General features: G+C 29.6%; 1 protein-coding gene across 2 annotated transcripts in view; it reads left to right on the top strand.

Moving 5' to 3' along the window:
- The window catches only part of LOC106678030 (hornerin), an 80,869-nt gene extending 63,674 nt beyond the window's left edge, over positions 1-17,195 (top strand). Inside the window, exons 1-2 of one of the 2 annotated variants that reach the window (XM_014416307.2) lie at positions 10,022-10,072; positions 14,979-17,195. In XM_014416307.2, coding sequence (XP_014271793.2) covers positions 10,064-10,072; positions 14,979-17,090 — 2,121 coding nt within the window. In that variant the 5' untranslated portion in view covers positions 10,022-10,063 and the 3' untranslated portion in view covers positions 17,091-17,195. Of the gene's footprint in view, positions 1-10,021; positions 10,073-14,978 lie in introns of those variants that run through there. The other variant, XM_067046618.1, reaches the window with a different exon arrangement.
- The last annotated feature ends 6,508 nt before the right edge of the window (positions 17,196-23,703 follow it).

Below are 23,703 nucleotides of genomic sequence, written 5' to 3'. Positions count from 1 at the left end.
TCTATCCCCTGCATTCATTATGATTGGTAAATATCTGGTTATCTCAAGATATTGTCAATTAATGATAAGATTGATAACTATACAGCCGAAAAACGTCTAAAATTGTTTGGTTATAAATATTACTATAAACAGAAAGCATTTTTTAAAATAAATTTTAGTTTAATTTTTTTCTGGGCAATTTGAAATGTGGTCTATATTTTTAAAGATTTTGTAATAGTCTGGCCATCTTTATAGCACCTAACCCAAGAATTTCCTATAGGATGGAATAACTTGTTATTAATTCTGATTTTTTTTTTAATAATTTATTTACAACTATATACATATATACACACCAAGTTAATTTTCTGCAAGTGCCATAATGACATGATGCAAACATGTGGAGTATCTACGCATTGATAGAACTCCAAAAATACTTTTTAGAGGAGAAGATCTCGAGGCCATCTTCTTTTCAGACGCCTAAGAGGACTATTAGGTAACGAAGAAGAAGCCAGGTTAGAAACGAGTTGGGTGGTTGGGAAGTTTATTATGGAAGGATTGGTATCTGGTTCTGACCAAATCGGCAACAAATGGGACATTGAAGTCCTGATGGATGACTTGATTTGTGACAAAGTATGAAGCATTGAGGATTTTACGAAGGATTTTGGATTGTAAGGATTGGATTCGGGAGGAATTCGATGGTTTAGTGGAGCCACACAGCTCAACTCCGTATGTCCAGATAGGCCTTATTATAGTCATGTAGATCAGTATTTTGTAATAAATGAAATTTAAAACGATTTTATATCGGATATTTGTTCAATCACAAGAAGTTGAATTCAATTTGTTTAGGGCGTTTTGTGTAGAAATTTGAATAAGTGTAAACAACAACTTTGAAAATTTAATTCCCTATGAGAAACATAATTTAAGTATCCTAGGGTGACCGACCAATCTCAAATTTCCGTTATGATAAAGACGCTTCAACATATGGTGATTTCTTACGGAAAATTGAATCCTGAAACGATTTTGTTCCATACGTTTGTTCGGTTTCCATCACTGTTAGATCAAAAAGAATCCTTATATAAATTCAACTTAAAATTTCATTTTCTATCAGATTCTGTAAAAAAAAAGAAAATTGACCTACTCAAATAAAATAGGTGAGCAGAAGAAAGATAAAAAAAGTAACAATCCCCTAAAACTATAGACTTGGCCAGTACATGTTAATTGGTCCAGAAAAAAGGAATATATTTTTGCTTGACCATCTCACAAAATAATTAAATTTTATAAACGTGTTCCTTAATATTTTGATAATGCAAAATAATTTATATTTATTTCCGGATTCCAAGCAACGGCTAATTTTGTTTTAGTTTTTCAATAATTTTTTCCAAGTTTTTTTTTCTCCTATTTTTGCCAAGTTCCATGAAAAACATGAATTGTTCTACTTATCGTTTGATAACAATTTTAATAGGATAAAATTAGCTACAATTCGGGTGTAAATTATATCGATATTATTGTACATGTTTATTAACTTTTTTTTTTTTAGCGCGAGTAAAATTATGATGTATTCCAGCCTAATGGAAATCTCGGCAGAAAAATTAAAGGTAAAATTTTGGGTCAGAACTTCAAAAAACATGAATGAATAATTTACAACTATTTCATAAACTAAATTAACCGGACATATGCTTTGTACCAGATGGAGGCTGGGAACTCTGTACCAATAGTCGGCAGATAAATCATGATAAATTGAATGTTACTATTTATTGAATAAAAAATAAAAAATTAAATAAAATTCGTCTTATTAAACTTTTTTTTAAATTCTAAAGGCTTGTTTTTTATAATCAAGTAAATTTATTGGTCTTCTTTATCCGAGACCTTCTTCTTGAGTTCAATTATTTTATAAATATACTTTATCCAGAATATTTAATATGATACTGATTTACAAAAATGTGTTGTTTTATAGGTAAATTAAAACTCCTGTCAGTCACAATTCGATAAAGCATTACTATTATGATTTTTCAGTCTTTTTTTATTACCTCTTACCTGGTTATTTCTGACATACAGAGGTGTAGTGTAGAGGAACTAACCTATTTTAACCAGAGTTAAAGCTTCCATAGGTCAAGCTTCCATTCCGCGAGACTGTGACGAAAATTCAATCCCTTAGATCTAGGACTATTCGTAGGCGAGCGAGTTATAGTGTCAACTTTGACTATCATCAATTCCGGTCTGGGGGTGTTGACTTTTATTTTGTAGCGGGCCCACGAAATAAAAACTTGGAATCCTCCATGGTTAGAATAGGTCGGTTAACTTTAGATAAACTCCTTTATCTCAGAAATGACTAGCAAGAGGCTCATAAAAAAAATAATCTAGACCGGATTCCTACCGGTGCTGCTGCAGTTTTGAGATTTTTGAGCCTTATCTTCCTCGGCTACATACGGCCTGCCAGTTTCAGGCATAACTGGACAATCCTAATACTAGAAAAATGATCTTTTTGATGACTCTATAATATGCATCTTGTTTATGTTGAAATTAAAAATTCCATTGGCAAAGTAATATTCATACATTTAGGAAAATGTATTTGAAGGAAGATTTTATACAAAAAAGTTTGAGAACTTTCCTAATCGTCATAACACACTAAAAATCAAACTGATCTCATTAACCTGAATATCATCATGTGCACATCTAGAAATTTCTGCTAATGACTTAAATAACCTGTTGAATTATGCCTTCACCGCCATGATTTTTTCAGTATAAGTGAATCTTTGAATTTAAGCAAATTCGAACTCTTTAGTTGTTCCAAAACCTTTTTTTTTTATATTTAAATTTTCATTTCCTACTCCTGTAGCAGTGCATACTACTAGTGCATTGTTCTATCCTTAGTATTCACAAACCAGTACAAAGGAAGGCTGCACCAACCTCTAGTTAACCGCACAACAGTGGCCTTAAGACAACTTCATTTATGAAAAGGTTGTACACATGTTTCAAGAACTATATATTTAATTTAATTCGAAAACATAACAATAGATATTGAACCACAGACTAATGCACTCTTGTCTTTTATTGTGTGGGATCTGTCAGGGCGTTCCCTTGAATCGATAAAGCGTCAAATCATATTGGCATTGAGATGTAATTATTTTTTTGGCGACACAGTTTTCTGAACTAATGGTATCCTTAGCAACCAAAACGATCCTTAAGGACTCGAATAATTATAAAATTGGATCAGACGAAAAAATTAGTCAAAATTGCAAGGTTTCGAAATCTACACTTTCCCTTGTTATTTGAAATATTGAAAATTAATTAACGGGGTTCAAATGTATGTAATAAAGAATCATAATAATTAAATTATTCGTTAATAAAGCTTGATGACAATTTTAATCAGCAAGCAATTAAGATTCTGTAATACATTGCCTAGTTAAGTGTGGCTTGTTATTGGTTATTAAAAACATTCAAAAAAATTATCAATTATGGCTGCAATAGGTAATTTGAAAATCAATATGAAACTTTTAACCTACAAAATTTCTTATTACTTTTCTTAATTGTAAACATATAAGAGGCAATTAATAACATTGATAATAAATATATAGAATGTAAAACAGAAATAAACAGACTAGCATGTGAAAAGGACAGTTAGGGTCTGGAAAAATCAAATAACCCTTTCTTCATTTCAGTCTTTTCTTAGTATTATTCCAAAATTTGTAGTAGATAGTTATTAGTGGACAGTTATTAGTTATTCCATGTAGAATGAATTAGGTAATAAACAATTGTAATGTTTCAATTTTACTAACCTTTATAGAAAAAATTATTTTTTTTTTTTAAGTTTCTAAAATCAAGAGACGTACTTGGAATCCACACACAAGACTGAAACGACAAGAAACTGCTCGTAGATTCCGATTGCTACAACACTTACTTGACAAACGCTCTAAACTTCCCATTCAGTACAAAAAATTAGTATAATACGATAAGCAGACCAATTTGGACATATGGAATTGAGCTCTGAGGCTCTACCAAACCATCTAATTCCTCCCGCATCCAATCCTTACAATCCAAAACCCTACGTAAAATCCTTGATACTCCTTATTACGTTACAAATAAACTCATTCACAATTAACATCCCATTCGTTGCAGATTTGGCCCAAAACAGACATTCCAAACTTCTTAACCATCCTAACCCATTAATTCTTAATTATCCCTGATAATCCTCCGAGGCGTCTGAAAAGAAGATGGCCACGGGACCTTCTAATTTAAATTAATGTTTGAAGTACCACCGATGGGTAGTTCCTTCCCCAGATTTTCAAGTGTATATGAAACATACAACATATTTACTTATTGTATTATTTTGTACAGTTGTAAATTACATTAAATAAATAAAAGTTTCTAAAATAACTACAATATCGGATTTGCGAATAAAAATTTATTGAATCCTTTGGTTATAATTTATTTGGTACTACTCACCAATGAAATTAGCCAATAGTTTAGTAAATAATTAATAATTAAAATAACAACAGTCGAGGTATTATAATAACATATTTTAGATAATATCAAAAATAGGAAACATGAAGTTCTTCGAATTTTTTTTGTCGTCATTGGAAAACTAAAGAAGTGATACCAGCTCTACGATGGTTGTATTATTTCCTAATTCTTGTTTGAGTAGCAAATGATCAATTTATTTATATTTTTTAACTGAATCTCTTTATTCACACCTGTAATTTGAGATGAAAACCAGTGAATGTGATGAATTACTTTTGAAAATGCCTTGACAAAAACATGGCGGGAGGGAGGGGTAGTACTCAGCGGCACCTTCTCCAAGCGTGGTATAAAATTTAATTATTAGATGAGAAGGTTGTTCATGCAGCTCCTCTTCAGTCTTTTGCAAACGATATCGGGCGTGACTGTTGTGACCATAGTAGTGTACATTTATGAGAGTATCAGGAAGTCGTTTGTGTTTATTAACAGTTGGAATGTAAAGGTCAGTGTTTTAAGTTATGTTGTTGACGTAATAAGGAGCTTTTGTAATTGTCCTGGATGTTTTTGCCAGAAATAAATTTGAAGCTTGTTAATGTGATTCTTTTTTTCTTTCCCAAATATTTGAGATACTTAGATCCAAGTTGGTAAGTAATCAATTTCTATTTCGGTTGTTTCGAAAGGAGTGAAAAAAAGAAGTCTCAGTCTTTGGTTCAGAATTTACATATTTTATTTTCTTTTTTTTTACTCCAAGGTAGTGTACACTTTCTGTCAGTGGAATCGGCGAATAGCAAAATAAAACTTGGTGGGGGGGAGGGAAGGTACGTTTTATTTTGGAGAGTAGAGGTGATATGAAATGATTCATCGTGATATAGTCGCGATTTCCAAAGTTTAAACCAGTCCTGTAAATTAATAAATTTATGAAAAGTTATTTTATTTTTTTCATTTTTGCTTAAAAATTCGAACAAAATTATGGGGGGGGGAGAAGAAACTGAGACCAACAAAAGACATTTCTCCAACTCCAACCTAATTAAAAACAAATTTCCAACCTTACAACAAAATTCATAGGAGCTGTGATAGAGTGCAAAACCTTAAAAATCCTAGAACAATTGCAGGATTGAAAAGACAAAATGTTTAAAGCCCAAAAATACGATTTTATAACAACAAGGTATTCACTTATTTCAAAAATGAATTTCATATTTTTGCTGTCATATTAATTGAGGTAAATGAAGACTAAAATTTTAATTATCCAACTGCTAGGATATTGATAGTTTAATTCTGAAAATGGGGAATTGAATCATTTTCAATAAAAAAACCTCGATAGTAATTAGGTGGTTCATTTTGTAATAAAAAAAATTCGAAAGGCACTATGTAGATGCAAGTTTGTACTTACTCTGTGAAATGGGGCAAAGCATAAATGATTTTTTTTCTTCCAAGGCTAAGATTGATAGGATCAAAGGGCAAGACCACGAAACCTGTTTATGTTAATTTCAAACAAAATATTATTGCTGATATTTTAAATTAGTCAAAATTTTACTGAGTAGTGCATTTTTTCCTGTGAAGTCAATGGAGTTGAGGGAAGGTTAACGTTGTTCACGTTAAATGAATAAAAGTAAAGAATTGATTTTTAAAATTTTTATTTTAATCAAATTGTCCTTTTATAAATAAAGTGAGCAGGAAATAATACGCACTTGCCACTTGCCACATCCGCTCAACACAAAAACGTTTAAGCGTTATTTTTAATCAAATTATTTATTGTTATAAATAATAATTATAAAGGGGAATGAACTGCGTTGTCAACAAACACTAAAACAAAGAAATACAATCCTGAATATAAATCAGACCTATGCTTAAACCTCTGTGATTTCAAAGTATAATAACTATCAATGCTAAATCCATAAATTAACACTAAAAAAAATTATAAATCAGCTTTAACTTTAATGAATGCTTCTTAGTAGCCAACTCTGCATATCAAAATCACACAGGTTAACATGTATCTGACTTTTCTAATGGTAGGCCATAGAAAGGGAAGTCACCTCACTTAGTTTTCCTCTACAGTTCAGCACTGTAAGATGATATTAAATATTTTTTCATCATCAATCCTCTAACCATTAAGCCACCATTAACCATCCTCGAACCATATTAAGCAGTGTGAGGAGGAAGTTTAAGAGCCCTCTCCAGCTCTGCCGGTCCATTCAAGTCCTCTTCTTTGGAAGTCGCTTTTTACCTCATCTTCCCATTTCCTTCTAGGCAGTCCTCTTCAACTATTGCCCTCTACTTTGGCTCGGTAGGCCTCGCTAGCTATAAATATTTTTTAAAAAACCTATTATTAACTAAGAACGCCTCGACTTATCTTATTTATTATAAATGCTATTAGTCATTCATAAATATAAGATAGAAACTTTTTTTTATTGAAAAAACCCTTTTAAAAATCATGATTCGAAGGATATACGTAAACATAGTTAGTTATTATAAAGCGCTTTAGGAATCAAAATTGTGAAATAAAATATCGTTGAAAAAAAAGTGAAAAGGTTAGAACCAAATGCTAAATAACAAAATCACATTTGTATAGTCCGTAGTTTATCAGTTCCTGGTACCTATTAAAAATAACACCTTAGCATGATAAAACTTTAACTGTAACACAAAACAATGCTATGCCATACCCCCCGCCCACAGCGGACCATTCTTAACTCCTTAAAACGCCTTTGGGCAATACAAGGATAAAAATATATTTACCGGTATATATGTATTTGTACTTGTATTTGTATATGTATCTGTTTTTGTTTAAATGAATAAAAAGGGTATGAAAATAAAGATAAATCTTAAATTTTTTTAAACCATTTTTTTGTCTTTCAAAATACGGGATTTGGCAGAATGTTTACACACTTGTGCTGACTGTATGCTTCATTGGTTTTATATTTATATATTTACTTATTCAACTGTCGTGACATGAGTCCTAAAATGTACTGCAAAAATCATTTCTTAATTACCATTACATAAAATTGATTGTTAACAATAACATAGTACTAAACATCATCATGAAAACTGTACATCATTGTGTTCACCCGTTGGTTTACTGCCCATAAACATGAATCAAAATTCCACAGTGCGAATGCTAAGATGTCTGCGCGTTGAAAATAATCTATATAATAATAATTATAAAGGGGAATGAACTGCGTTGTCAACAAACACTAAAACAAAGAAATACAATCCTGAACAGTTTCCTTGAGATAAAATAACAAACGTTTTGATATCTTTATCATAAGATATAATTGTACGATAAGGTGGAATACTACCTCAAAAATGATAACGCTTGTTTTAAACGTACGTGTACAATTGGAATAAAGAAATTTGAAACAAAAAAATATTAAATTTTATTTTAAATAAATAAATATTTAACTTTAAAGCTATTTTGAATTCGAAAGGGAACCTTAATAAATATAATTAGAAATATAACTTACCTAAATATATTTTTTTTAAAAGAAATAAATCCTCAAATAACGCGTGTGGCCCATATTTCCTATTTATCGTCAAAATCAGTTGATTTGAAATGTTTCGTCTGATAAATACTGAAATAATTGCAGAAAGTAGAACTAGTGCACTAGAACATACCAACACAAATTCAAGCAGGAAGCAACCAGTAAATTTGGTATCTTTTTAAAGAAGAGTTCAGATATTCTACATTTACCTGTAAAGTAATTATTTTTAATAATTTATGCGTCAATGTTAATTTTAAGCTATAGGAATTAAAATCATTGCATTTTTGCCCTATTATGCCCAGTTATATTTTTGTTTTACCTTATGTTTTTATAAGACTGTATTATATAATTATTTAATAAATGTTAATTCTATAGACGTCTTTTATCACAATATTGCATTCTCGATTGTGAAATAATTTCTGGCCTTGGAGGAAAATTTATAAAAAAATGTTTTACCTCTAAGATACAGTCATGCATCCACTATTTATACACTAATAGATGTTTTAATTATGCTATAAATTTTTTAATTAGACATAATTAAAAGATTCTTAAATTAAATAAGGTTTATTATTCTAAAGTCATTAATAAAAGATATTTTAATTTTTCTATTTCACTTTTTATTTACATACAAATATCGTATAAAATATAAAAATCAAATTTTATTTTTACACTATGTAAAACTCAATTAGAAAATCAGCAATTTTGATCAGAAGATTAGTGATTAATTAATCTTTTTATTCGCTTAAAATATATTTAAGTCTCTTTTTGCAATTATTTATTTAATATAGTTTTTTTGTGTGCTATTTATTTTATACTCACTTTGTCTTTACACTCATTCTTACTACTCTAACAAATGTTTATTTTGAAAAATAAATTTTGAAATATTACTTTAAATAAAGATCTATATTCATTCGTTAGTGGCAAGTCCTGAAAATAGATAAATTTTTTTTTTATGGAACGTTTTCATTTATTACTATTTAAAGACTGTTTCAAGGCTAGAATGGAGACGTGATATATGCAATGGTGCAAATATGTTTTGCCAGCCGTGGTGTGGTAATTTAATTTATTTTCTTATTTTTTTTAGATAAAATAATAATAACATATTTTTCATTATTAAATTTAAAAAATATTGTGCTACCAGAAAATAAAGGTAAATACACTGAAGTGAATCACTGAAAATATTATTTTAGCAATATTATATTTCTGTAATTATATATTTTTAAATGACTTTTAACATTGCAATTATCAGAATTTAAAATAAATTATTATAACACTCCCAAGAGTTGTATATTTAATAATAGACTTTAATATTAAGACTGCGGTGAACATGAAAATATTAAAAAATAGTTTTTAAAAAAAGCCATGTATATATTTGTATATTATACAATGAAATCTAATATTTTTGATTAATATTTCATGATAAAAAATGAGTCCCACTAAAAACAAACAGCAACAATAAAGTTGTTTATAACAAAAATTGTAAATATTGAAATTATTTTCTGTTTTGGAATATATGAAAATTTAAAGTTTTTGTTCGTTTATTGCAAATAAAGATGATAAGTTTTTTTCTAATTGTTTTCAATAAAAAAATAAATACGATTAATAAAACTGAATTATTACTCCTAAGAATATATATACAAGAATACGTGATTAATACTTTATTTCAAGCCTAAAATGTGCTATAGATATCTTGTGGAAAAAATACATGATTTTCTATGTTCAAATTGATTAATACAATAATTTTTAAATTACTGATAGATTATTGCAACACCTTAACCGTACATTAAAAAAAGTAAAAATATTGAAGTAAAAAATTTAATAATTAAAAAAAAAAGTGGTACCTACGAAATCAAAAGCTTGTCGATCATGGGAGGGAAAGGCTCTCGGGATGATTCAACCAGTTCTGAAACAAAGGGGTGCTTCTTCAAGACATACCGTACTCTGCAAGTAAGCTGGAATACACAGAGATCCTTACAGGCATCTTAGATACCACTCGAAAATTTGGGCAACATTATATAAAAAAAAGTTTGGCTATGGAATATGTGGTAGTGAAAGCTATAGGGTTAATTGGTGGAAGACAGAGGCCGATCCACTATATAACCGGCTTCCAGCCGGCACAACGCCAGAAACAGACCAGCCTCCTTCCAGACAGAATGTACAAGGTGGGTACACACAATCTACAATAATATATACATATACATATATATATATAAATTAATTTAGTATCCCCACCGTTAATTCCACAACAATTTTATCACTTAATATTCATCATATTGCAAAATGTCATTTTTTCAATAATAAAGTTTACATTAAATTTAATTGATTGCTAAATTAAATTTTTTATTTATTTAGCTTTAATTATTCTGAATTATCGATGCGGTTTTAATTTAATATTTTTATTTTTAATTTCAGTTTCCAAACAGGAAAATACATAATAAAGATTTAATTAGAAAAATGATAAAATTTGATAATTTGCCTAATAAAAAAAAATCGATAAATTGAAACTATTTCCATGGTTAAACAAACACTTATTCATTGTATGCTTAATTTAATATTATTTAATTAAAGTAATTAATTAATAGTGTAATTTAATATCACTACCGCTTGTATTCAATTTTTTTTTATCGCACAATTTATAGAGAAAAATATTAAATTTGTCACAATACGATTCATAATATTATAAATGCTAAATTTTGCTTTATTAAATATAGATATGTAATTATTAAATTTTATCTAATTTCTAGTGTAATAGACTTAATTTGTCATAAATTATTGATTACGGTTTTAATTTATTGAAAAATTTCAAATTTCAAACAGAAAAATTGATATGTGAGAATTACATGGAAATTGTTTTAATTTTGTAAAAATATATTGAAGACGCATTGTATCAAAATGTAATAAAAATCTTGCTCTGCTAAGGTTTATTAATTTTTTTCACAATATCAATCATCTTACAAAACGATAAATGCCCTTTTATTAAGTATATAGTTGCAACTATTAATGTATATCTATTATAAAATAATTCGACTTTTTTTTTCTGAAGTATGTGTATCTGAAGTATATTCTGATTTATGCTGTAATTTATTGGAAATTTTCAGCTTACAAAGAACAAGAAGATGCTTAATCAAGGAATACACGATAGTGATTGTTTTGTTATATTTTAAAAAACGTAAATTTTATAATTATTCAAATAAAATAAAAAATAGGTGCCGTCAAAATTCAAACTATTCAAATAGTAAAACAGCTTTTTGGAAATAATTTGAAATAACTGAACTTAAAAATAGGAACATTATTTAATGCAATTACAATTTGACCACATAAATAATGATCTGGTAAAATTTATTATATTTGACACAATATCATTTATATAAAAAATAACATATTTACCGTTATTAAACATGCGTATGTAAATATTAATATTTACCTAAACTTCAGCTACCAAACAGGATAATGCATAATGAAGATTTTAATATTATTATTTTATTAATTAAATAAATACTGAGATATTATCATTTACCAAATGAAAAATAAATGGATAAATTTGAAATTTTTATAAAAAATAATATATCTGATTATATTGAAATAACCATATTAGTTCCATGCTTAGTATGTTAGATTTTATATTGATTAATTCAATTGCTCGGAGAAAATTACATGTTCAGGCCACATAATTTAAATTTTACGTAAAATAAATAGTTTTAAAAAAAATCAACAGTTCTTATTTAATGTTTAATATTTTATTTTATAATAGGTAAATAATTGTGAATTTGAATTATATCATAAGGCAAAATAACATGAAATTAATTATTTTAGCTTTAAACACGTTCAAACATACGTTTAGATAGTAATTATTTATTCCATTTTTTAAATAATATTTGGAATTTGTTTACGAATACCAATAGATCATATCAAGTTCGTGATTACAAATTATAAATTACTAATAGATTGTTCAGTTACAATATTTCATTAAAGGAATATGCACCGCGTAATGGTCAAATGAGGGTAGTAATAAATCTCAGAGAAAAACTATTTGTTGTATACCTACTTTTCGACTTCAGGGCTGAATAAAAGAGATACAAGTATTATGAAGTTCAGTAGGACAAATAGATCACATACAGAAAGTCATATAAAAATTAATGGAATAATTTAAAAGAATACTAAAGTTGAAATGGATAGAAATTTAATTCTTATTCATTTCAACTTCATTTTATTGTAATTTTATATTTTTAATCTTACAATTCTACCATACTTCGCAATGTTTGTATCTTAAGGTGATGAAGATTTGCAACAATTGTCAAAATGTCAAATCTAATAAATAGTTTTTTCTTCCTTTAGACAATATTCCTTAGATTATATTTTTGAAAAATCGTTAACTTTGTATAACTTTTTAAATGATAATTTTAGTACTATTAATAAATTTACATTGTTTGAAATCTTATGTTATTACGAAATACTCTCTGAAGGCAGTCCAGGAACTTAGTATGTTCAATCAAAATTATTGATATTAATTGCGAATGTTAGGAACATATAATGTATTATCTCATGGAAAAAACATGTAAGTTAAGCAGATAAATTGTTCAAAAATATTCCTGAATTTTTCTTTTTCTTGACGATCTAGAGTCTGTTTGGTGTGACTTCAGTCTCTGATAGCATAGCGACATCGAATTATAACAAGATTATTTATAAAAGGTTTCGTAAAACACTAGTCAAGCAAATAAATAAAACGTTTTTTAAACAAGTCTATACTAGTTGTAAAAGATATTACACAATACAATGTACAAACCCTCAGCTATTTCTAAAATTATATAAAAAAAATATAAACTGTTCAAATTATAACTATTTCAATAGTAAAACAGTTTTATGATGTTATTTCAATACATAGCAATAGCTAAGAGGCCATGGTGCATTTAAAATGATGGACTTACAACTAATATAACTAAAACCTTATATTTATATAAAAAAAAGTATTTAATGAAATTAAAAAATATAGCTATACAAAATACGAAAATAATTTTTATTTTATTTTTTTACTAAGCTTATAAAAATTATTTTATTTTTTGGTCAGAAAGAGAAATCAAAGAAGTAAATTTCACAATAATAAAATTATTTTGTTAATATTTTTGTTTAAATTTATGCATTAATTTCACGCGCTTAGGTAAAAAATAAATTATTAAAAATATTTTAATCAAGGAATATATTATTTTAATTATGTGATTATTAAAGAAACTGATCATCTAATCAGACCTTTCAAATATATTTATATTGCCAGGTTTTATTCTGCTTAATAATTTTATGTAAATATGAAATGGTAGACAAAAATTATACGAATCAAGGTGATTTTTTTTTTTGTATTTTTTACGATGTATTCGAAATAAGTGTTGTCCAAATTTGGTTTTTAATAGTGAAAATATTAATTTAATGTATTCAGAAATTGAAAATATAATACAAGGTCGTTACATTTTTGAATATAATATTTATCTTTTATAAATTAGTTTTATCAAGTGTGTAGGACAGTTTTTCATAATACTTGATTATAACAATACCTGGGCAAGAACTGTAGCAAAGCACTTTTGCTCCCTTTGCGAGTTTAAAAAATCAACGCCCTCTATACGAGGGTAGGGATATTGGGAGGGTCTGAAAAACTTTTTAGAATTTCTATAAAATTGTTTATTGTTTTATTATATAAACAATTTTATTATCAAAGAAAAGCTACACCTCAATTTTAAAATGGTTAATTTTTGCTTATTTTTGAAAATGAAAATTGTTTAAAACAATGTATCCATTTTTGTAAAATTATTATTTAAAAAATATCATGGTTGTATTTCATATGGGTAAAATATTTTTTTATTACAAATTAGGATTTCTAACACCTATTTAACACAGGAACATTTACATTTCGAAATAAATTGAGTAAATTTATCATTTTTCAAAAAAAACCTTTACCATTGAGAAGTAAATACATAAAATTTTATTAGAATTTTCCTCAGCTGTATAAATTCGTGTTTTGTATTGTATTATACCAAGCAATATGGGCATGTAATGATGATGTAATCAACATTCCAAGAATCCAATCAGTATTAGATTCCTTTTAAGCTGGAATAATAAAAACAAATCGATTACGTGAAGAATTACTTAAACAAATCGATATTGCAATGGAAACCCGTCGAGCGAGGTGTTGAAGTACCCCCACTAGGCCAGATGTCAATCATGAGCTCGCCTACAACTGGCACAGGAAGCCCCATTTACACATTTCGCCCTAATGATAGGAACTGCTCCAATACCTGTTCGCCTATATACATAACGGAGGAAAATCAAACCATTGCCTGTTCCCTCATTTAGAAAGTTGAAATTCCACTCAACTGTCTAGCTAATCTGTTAAGTCACAAGGAAACAGGGTCTGTCTTTGAAAACCAGGCATTGCAACATATTAATAGAAATTGGTCAAACGTAAACTTCTCATGCATAGGACTACGGAAACGTATAAAGATCGATTTATCATTCATGGTAACAATAAAATAAAATTTAAAGCTTTATGGTCTTTAATATCAAATAGATCATATCTTCATTTAAATAGTTTGACAGAACTTAAATGAGGTTTTTTTCAAAAAAGTCTTTCTCTAAGATATCAAATACGAATTTCGTTAGTTTGATAAAAATAAACAGCTCTCCTTGTTAGCGATAATCAATAATTTATAATTATAAATTACTAAAGAATTTTATGAATAACTAAAGGAGAACAGATTTTTTTTTTTTATTTAACTGATTCACAAGTCACAAGTCATTACACATAACATACTCGTATCTTTCTTGTCGTGAACAGACTGTCTACTTTTTCGTATTGCAGTTTTCCATTTTTCATAAATTTCTTGATTGGATTTTGGAAAATTTTAGATCCGTAGTGTTCTTCTATATATTTTTAGATAGTTTTCCAAAAATAATTCCGGCCGTTCTATACTATGCATGGTTACTGACTTGACTACAAAGTCATTTAGTGGATAGTTGTGACATAATCGTATTTTTATGGTACCTGAAAAATTTTTTTTTAATATAAATTTTTATTTGTTTCAGTTATTGCTGCTTGCGGGTCTGTTTGTGGCAGTGCAAGCAGATGGCAAAGCACAATATAAATTTGAACTAGAAGTTCACGATCCTCATGGAGGAGGAGTCCAGACAAGGAAAGAAGAAAGGAACGGTGACAGCACACAAGGTGAATACACTATTTCTGAAAAAGATGGTTCAAAAACAAAGGTTCAATACACAGTTTATGGCCACCACCATGGTCATGGCCACCACGAAGAGCATCATGAAGGGCAATACAGTGGATCCCAGTACAAGCAAGAGTCTTCTGGATATCATGGAGAGCAAGGCTATAAGGGGCAAGGTTCTTCTGGAGCAAGTTCAGGATTGAGTTATGGTTCTGGTCATCAATCTTCAGGCTACCAGTCGGCTCATCAGTCTTCATTGGGTTCTCAATCGCATGGATATCAATCAGGTTCCGGTAAATCTAGCGCTGGATACCAGTATGGGCTAGGGTCTTCTTCAGGAGCATCTCAAGGTTACCACTCCAGTCTTTCATTAGGACACGAATCAAAACTTGGATATGGATCTGAAGGTGGAAAAGCTTACGAATCTCACTCTAGCTATGGTGGCTCAGAAGGTTATAAGTCCGGTCAGTCATTGTCATCTATCGGTTCTTCAGGCTACCACAGTAGTTCCGGCTATGGTCTTGGCTCTTCCAGTCTTGGACATTATTCAGGAGGTGCACAGTCCCATTTTGGATACCAATCGGGACATGGATCAGAACAAAAGTATTCACAAGGAAGTGCTTTGGAATCTGCTTACAAATCCAGCTACGGAGGTGGAAGTCCCACATATCACGGAATCACAGAAGAATATAAGCAAGAAGTTTCTTATAAGAAGCCACAAACAGTGTACTACAAAAATCCAATAACTCCTCCAAAATATGAAACAGGATTTCATCCAATAATCCCAAGCAGCTTATACAAATCAGAGTCTGAAGGCAAATATCACCAATACCAGTCGAATTATGGAGAAGCTAAGGGATATACCAGTGGAGGTTATAAAGGTTCAGGTCAGGCTAAGTCATACCATAATTTTATTACCTATGAAAGCGGCAAGGGAGATAAGAAAAATCATCATCATGAACCCAGCTACCATCATGAAGCTAGTCAAGAAAGTGCTTACAAGGGATATGGATCAAATGAGGGGCACTATGGTTCTGTGAGTTCCCATGTCCAACCTGCCTACCATTCCTATCACCAAGCTAGCCAAGCAGGTGGATACAAAGTAGAAGCAGCAGGTAACTATGGAGGCTACAAATCAAAGTACTCAACTCCTATTGTAATTCACAAACCAGAAGTCCATGAGGTAAGTGAGTATGAATCCTCAGCCTACGAATCAGGAAAAGGAGGATATCATTATTATGGAGCCTCAGAAAACAACAATGGTCAGAAGAGCGGTTATAGTAGCTTCCATAAGATCCCAGAGACCAGCTATGGATCTAAAGATGTATATGGAGCTTCCCATGGTGGTTATAGTTCATCACAGGAAGGATATGGTAAGGCTGGATATAGCTTGTTGCATGGAGCAGGTTATGGTTCATCACAAGAAGGTTTGGAATCATCATTTAAGGGCTATGGATCATCAAAGGGCTACAGCTCATCTCACATTGGTTATGGATCATCAAAAGGCTACGGTTCCTCACAAGAAGGCTCTGGTTACTCAAAAGGCTATGGATCCTCTGAAGGGAGCTCCGGATACTCAAAAGGCTATGGTTCCTCTGAAGGAAGCTCCGGATACTCAAAAGGGTATGGTTCCTCTGAAGGGAGCTCCGGATACTCAAAAGGCTATGGTTCTTCTGAAGAGAGCTCCGGTTATTCAAAAGGCTATGGTTCTTCTGAAGAGAGCTCTGGATATTCAAAAGGCTATGGATCATCCCATGGAAGTCTCGAATCATCAAAAGGGTACAGTTCATCTCATGGAAGCCTTGAGTCATCCAAAGGTTATGGATCATCCCAAGGTTACAAGGGTGGTTACAGTTCAGAATACAGTTCTGGAGAGGCAGCTACATCAATCATCAAGTTACACACCCATGGAGCTGATGTGGAACAGATCACCAAACATATAATTCCACCAAAATATCATGATGGAAAATACTAGTATTATAATATTGTTTTCTTATGTAAATTTGTAAGTTAATATGTGATTTTGTACAATAATGTAATTAAGTAAATAGACAAATACATTTTTTTATACTTTTGTAAATATTTGTTCTCATTAAATACCTTCATTAGTTGAACCTACATATACAACAAGGAATCAAATATTATTCTATTTATATTTTATAGTCATATAGAGGAATGCTGAGCCTTGGCTCTATGTTTTTAAATGAAAAATCTTTAAAAATGAAAGATATAACTTATAAAACACGATTTCACAAAAATATTGGTTGGTTACTTATTTTATATGTGGGTTCGATTCATACTACCATATGACTAATCCAGCTCAGTGGATTTATTATTTTATAACACATTCCATAACCAACGGTTCCTTTCACTATGCTCTGCCACAATTCTTTTCACCTTTCTCAATTCTCTACGCTTACCACCTTCACAACAATTATTTCAATAAGATAGTAAGTTAATCACCCATTTCAAACATGCCCAAAACGTGTCTAACTAACCCTTTAATTCCCTAAAGAGACTTTTTTTTTTTTAATATATGATAACAATATTCTAATACAAAATCTTTGTTTGCTATTAATGGAAATCTTCTTATAGCAAAGAACTGAAAATCTAATTGTGACAATTAAAAATCATTCTAGTCCTACTATACTGTGGTAAAATAATATAAATATGTGATTCTTCATTCATTTTCTATTTAGATTCAACATAAAAAAAAAAATTATTCAGAAAATATGTGCCATTTACAACAAAACTTATATCTCATTTTTTAAAAAAAATTTAGGTGAGAATTTTTGGTAACTTATTATCAATAGTATTTGGTATGGAGTGGAAAGATCTCCAGTGACCACCTAAATAGTCACAGGATTTAATTGCACTTGACGGATTTTTCATCAATAAATGGATTAAAATTTTTCATATAAAAAATAAAATAAAATTTTAAACTTTACATTATTTATAGCTGCTTAGCTTTAATACAAAAAAATTTAAGTTTTTATTTTGAAATTGATGTGTTCCGAAGATAATATAGACAGAAGTTACTTTCTCTACTCTGGTCTCACTATAGAATATTCCAAAGATAGTCATTAAGTGTCCATAGTTTACAATATGATCTAAAGAGTAAGTGAAATACAAAATATTTTATTATTTACTTGTTTTTGTAAAAAAGTGCAAAAAAGCAGTAAAATGTTTTATTTAATATAAAATGTTAGAGATTACCAATATTCAGAGCTGTGTAATAAAACTAATATTAACCAAATAAATAAATAAAAATAATAACTAAGTACTTACAAAGTTGAAAACTTATGAGGATGAATGTTATTTTTAAAAACTTAATAACTGGATAATCTTAAAACATTAGTTTAAAAAAAGGTACTCCTGAGGTCCTCCAGGCTTCTATAGAGTTTTCTCTGCACCTCAGTTGGAGGGGTGACATTTTGTTCACCTTCTCTAAATTCATAGTGAGGACTGAAGCCAATATGGAGCTTTTAGAATAGGTAGGCTCTGAGACGGTTGTGTCCTGTAAGCGAAAAATGAGGATCTGTTATCGTCAAGTGAGCTGGTAGATGGCATCTTCCGGGTTGTGATGTTGGTGGCTCCAAATCCATTGTTGCCAAATGGTGGCTTTATTGAGTTTCTTTACTTCATCGAGGCTGAGGTCACATTCAAACTATGGAACCAAGGCACCCTCCTTGGCACCCTCTTGTTTCCAGCAAAGCCAAAATGTTAACGAATCCTCAAGATAATGATACACAGGATAACTCTCTTGTGCCTGATCATCAGACTTTCAAGTTCCTTAACAAGTTTTCTCAGACCTTTTATCCAGTTTAACTTGAGAGTCTACAAAACTGATGCTGTATCAGTGAGGAACAAAATTCTTGAGTTTTCAGGTCAATTTATATATAATTTTAATTTAAGTACACTAATGAAAGCAAGAATCAGATGAACCATAACTAGTGAATATTATTATGTTATCAGTATTTTTTAATAAAGTATATACAACTTTGTTAATAAACACCAAAACAATAGTGCACATAATTTCAGATTCATTTTTGTTATCTTGTTTTCTTTAGATACTTATTTTTGTGCATAAATGTATGAATTTTTATGAAGACTACCAATAAAAAATCATTTTATCATCACATTGGTAAAAAAAAGAGAAATAAGAAAAAAATAATGACATGTAGCTTTTTTAATACAAATTCAATTTTTTTTTAGAACAAATTGAATCTTTTGTTTATAAAATCATATCACTTAAAAATTAAAACAACACTTTGATAATAAATTACTGACAGAAGATAATATTATTAATATTTATTGTTAATTTAAAACAAATTTGATCCTTTCTTTCTCTCAACTTTATTCTTTACAACTTTTCCAACGTTTCGACCCTCAGGCCATTCTCAAGGATACCTTCATGTTGATGTCATTTCCTTTTTCAAATCTTAACAATGCAGGCTAATTGCCTTTGTTCCATATAAGCTTTTCTAAATAATTTTTTCCTAGATTTAAATCTTTTATAAAACACTTTTCTTCCTTCCTTCATTCACATTTGTAAATTAAAAAACCACTCTCAAACATGATATAAGGACTTCAATAAATAATAATAAATAAATGTATCATTCTAAAGACATCTTGTCTTAGCCAACGTTATGTAGGATAGCTGTATAATATTTTCTTACATTAAAAATTCTTTCTCTTAAAATTTATTTATATTTATTTTGTTAAAAAATGGTATAAATATTTCAATCCTTAAGCGATGATATATTATTGAAGCCAAAGTAATAGATTTGTCTTAAATTATTTTGATATTCATACCTGACATGAAAATTTTTTAACCCCATTCACTTAACATCCTACTTTTCTCGGATAGTGTTCTGCAGAAGATTATTAAAGGCTCAGGCAAAATTATTGAATTGTTCATAATATTTGTGGTAGTGAATTTGCAAAATATTTGCTAGAAATATCTAGCTTGATTTTCTTCCATATCCGTGAATTGTCCAATATATAATAGAAAATTCTTGATCACCGCAATGAATGAAGGTGATGCACTTTTATGTATGTATTATTATGCACTTCTATGTATCCCAATAAATGTAAGAGCAATTGGTTGAAACTCGCCCTCAAACTAAAACGCCTAAAAACTACTGTATTGCTTACTAGTTGTAATAAATGATTAGAGAGATAGGCAATGTCAATATACTTCTAAATTTCCTTATTTTTTATTTTTAAAAAAGTGTGTGTATTCATAGATACTTTGATTGTTTATTTTATTCTATAAATTTAGTACATACTATCATTTGATGTCGACAATTAGAAAATTGAAAATTTTGTAGAAACTAGAATAAAAAAAAAACATTAAATTTTTAGTTTAAAAAAAAGTGTGTATATTCATAGATGCTTTGATTGTTTATCTTATTCTATAAATTTAGTACATACTATCAATGGGTGTCGACAATTAGCAAATTAAAAATATTCTAGAAACTAGAATAAAAAAAATACATTAAATTTTTTAAAAGAAAAATATATGAAATATTCAATATATATATATATATATATGAATTATGCTCCATGATAATAATATATTTATGTGGTTTGGTGATAATAGGATCCAAATTAAGAAAATTTCAGTATTTAGTTGTCTTGTTCTATATAAAAATGTGACCTATTTGAAAACTTACTAGAAGTTGACTCCTATAACAAGCAGAATTGCACTTAAAATGATGAACAACATATATTTCTTATCAAAAGGTAGAATTTTTAATTTTCAGAAATAATGGTTATTACTATTATGTTGAGGAATCAACAGTACTATGTTACACTGATGTTTTTTCCTGTATTTTTGTGAAAACATATTTAGTTTTAATATTGTTAGAGAAACATGAAAAAAAATCATTCTTTTTAATGAATGATTTAACAATAATAAAATAAATAGTCTGGGTGAAAATAAAAATATCACTATCGATATCAAGGCTTTTAACTTTTTCCTTTAGATTTCCAATCGGCGGGACTGTGCAAGGTTGGTAGTCAAGGTATGTATATTTTATGAAAAGTTCTCTGCATAGATAAAATAGTGTGGTCAGCAGAGCTCCATCACCCTGTATTTTTCTCTTATTATGTTATTTTTTTTAAACTGATAACAAATGCTTATACTGTTTCAAAAGAATATATGAAACTGCAAATAAAATGGCATTGGAGAGGTATGAAAAAAAATTTTGAGAACCCAAAAATTCTCTAAAAACAATTCAATTTACATACTTTTAACCTTCTTACTCAATTTTGAGGGACTTTATATGCAGGCGAGAACATAAAAGCATCCAAGAACAGTGAAAAAATGTTGGGGTGGAAGAAAAAAATTATAATCCCTACAAGGCACCTAACTTAAGCCCCATCCAATCATTTTCCATTTGCTGCAAATTCCAATTACCTACAAATGCTTGGTGAACAAAGAAAGTAATAAACATTGGTATCCACATGCTCGTGTGTTCCAGAAGGGCAATCATGTTGGACGTAGGACTTTTATAGGCTATTAACTTCATTTTATACTATTTTTGTTTTAAAGAGGTACAGAATAAAGATAGAAGAAATGAAAGAAAAGGTATATATAGGCAAAGAAGGTGCTACATAATAAAAAATCTTGGAAAAAATACTAAGTTACCTTATAAATTCAACTTTCATTCTAGAATTATTATCAGGTACATGTTTATTTAATAACCAGGGCCGTAACAAAGTACCTCTGCACCGAGTTTGGAAAATTTGTGCGCTCCTATAGGAGGGGGGTCGGAATAATGTTTTAGAGTTTCTGTAAACTTATTTATTGTCTTAATATTAAAACAGAATTATTATAAAAAAAAAAAAAGCTAAACAACAATATGAAATTGGTTAATTTTGAAAATGAAAATGGTTTCATGGTTAATTTTGCTCCTGTTTGTACCTGCGTCCTTGGCGAGGACCCATTTCGCCATCGCCTAACTATGACTGTTAATTAATAAGAAACATAATTTCTTTTATAAATGTTTATTTGTGAAATGTTATCAACAAATATAACGGAAAAGTTAATCGAGATGATTTGAAACAATATATGGCAATATTCAAAATACACAATCTAAAACGAGAGATAGTTTAAGATTGAGGGACGCGACGGCTGTGCGGGATGGAGCGTAGATCCCAGAGCTCACGGTTCAGAATGTTGTGGGTTCGATTTTCATCTGGGGCAGTCAATATTCATTTTTCGTCGGTCCCGAATAATGAATCTTGACTCTCCCACCTTGGATAGTTCGCGGCGGCAACCCAGGTAGCCGCCAGGGGTTGACAAAAAGGACAACTAGACCCACATGGCGGACTTGTTTCCCCCCACCAAATACCAGTAACAGTATCCTTTAGTTCGTGCTCAATAACCGACATACGACAGGTGGGTCATAAATTAAGGCTAACTTTCAATTCATTAAAACGACAAATAATAATTCCCGTATGTACTAGAAATTTAACATAGTTTGGCAAATGTGTAGCAGCCATCTCCCATTGCCTTCGACACTGTCAAAAAAAATTATTTTCAGAAAAAACGCAATAACAAATAGCTTATAACTGAGCCTACGCACTATAATTGAATGTGGTTGAATTTAGTGTTTATAAGGTGAGATTAAATTTAAAAAAATTCAAATTTTACCTGAAATTTAGAGTTGGATGTTGAATCAATGTCCCAATTCCTCGCATCAAGAAGTTTAGTGTCCTCTGCAACCTATGGATGTCACGTGAATGTAACTTGGTAAGTGAGAACTCTGTAGGAGAAAGGAATTAAGAAAAAAATGTCTTCCAGGCGTCCTCTCGTGAGGCGGGTAGAACGCCAATAGCACCATAAGGATGGACAGGAAACTTGTTTCAACTTAACGACAACAGGAAGCAAACATTACATAAAATTTAGGAAGTAGTTACTCGATATAAAAAGAAGGTTGCCTAGTAAACTGGAATCAGAAGCTCCCAGGAACCTTACACGTTAGCATCATGTACAGGGTGAGTGATCTCAGTTGGAAATTTTATTACAATTTAGTTCTTTTTAATAATATTAGTGATGTTAATAAACAAATAGCATTTAAAAGTTTATGATACTAAGTAATAAATTTCATCTTGAAAGTCGATAGAGAATGTGTTATTAGGTACGTGAATTGATGAAGAATTGTATACTTGTGAATATTTGAATGTACACAATTTGGCAAAGGTCAACAAACTTGAACCGAGACCTGTCCACTTGATTGCCGCCACCTGGGATGTGGAATAGAAACCAGTCGCGAATCTTTCTTTTTTTTTTATCATTTGATGTTTCAATACTCATTTAAAACTTGGAAATATACATATAAATATTAATTGCTCTTTGTTGTTTATTACCTTTTTTATTTGATTAGAAGTTAAATACCTTATGATTAGAGAGCGAATCTTTGTGCAGTAAAAAATCAAAAAAAATGTGCAAAATCTTTCAGTGAAAACCAAAAATGTGTAAAATTGTGTATTAAATACCAAAATACTGAAAAAAATCAATTAGATAACGTGGTTAGTAACATTCATATGAAGATGGAAAGCTCATACCTTGTTTTAAA

The sequence above is a fragment of the Halyomorpha halys genome, unplaced genomic scaffold, assembly GCF_000696795.3.
Source record: "Halyomorpha halys isolate HHAL.00 unplaced genomic scaffold, Hhal_1.1 Scaffold120.1, whole genome shotgun sequence".
Taxonomy (NCBI): Eukaryota; Metazoa; Arthropoda; class Insecta; order Hemiptera; family Pentatomidae; genus Halyomorpha; species Halyomorpha halys.
The sequence above is the reverse complement of the archived record's forward strand: the minus strand, read 5'-3'. Positions and strand labels throughout refer to the sequence as shown.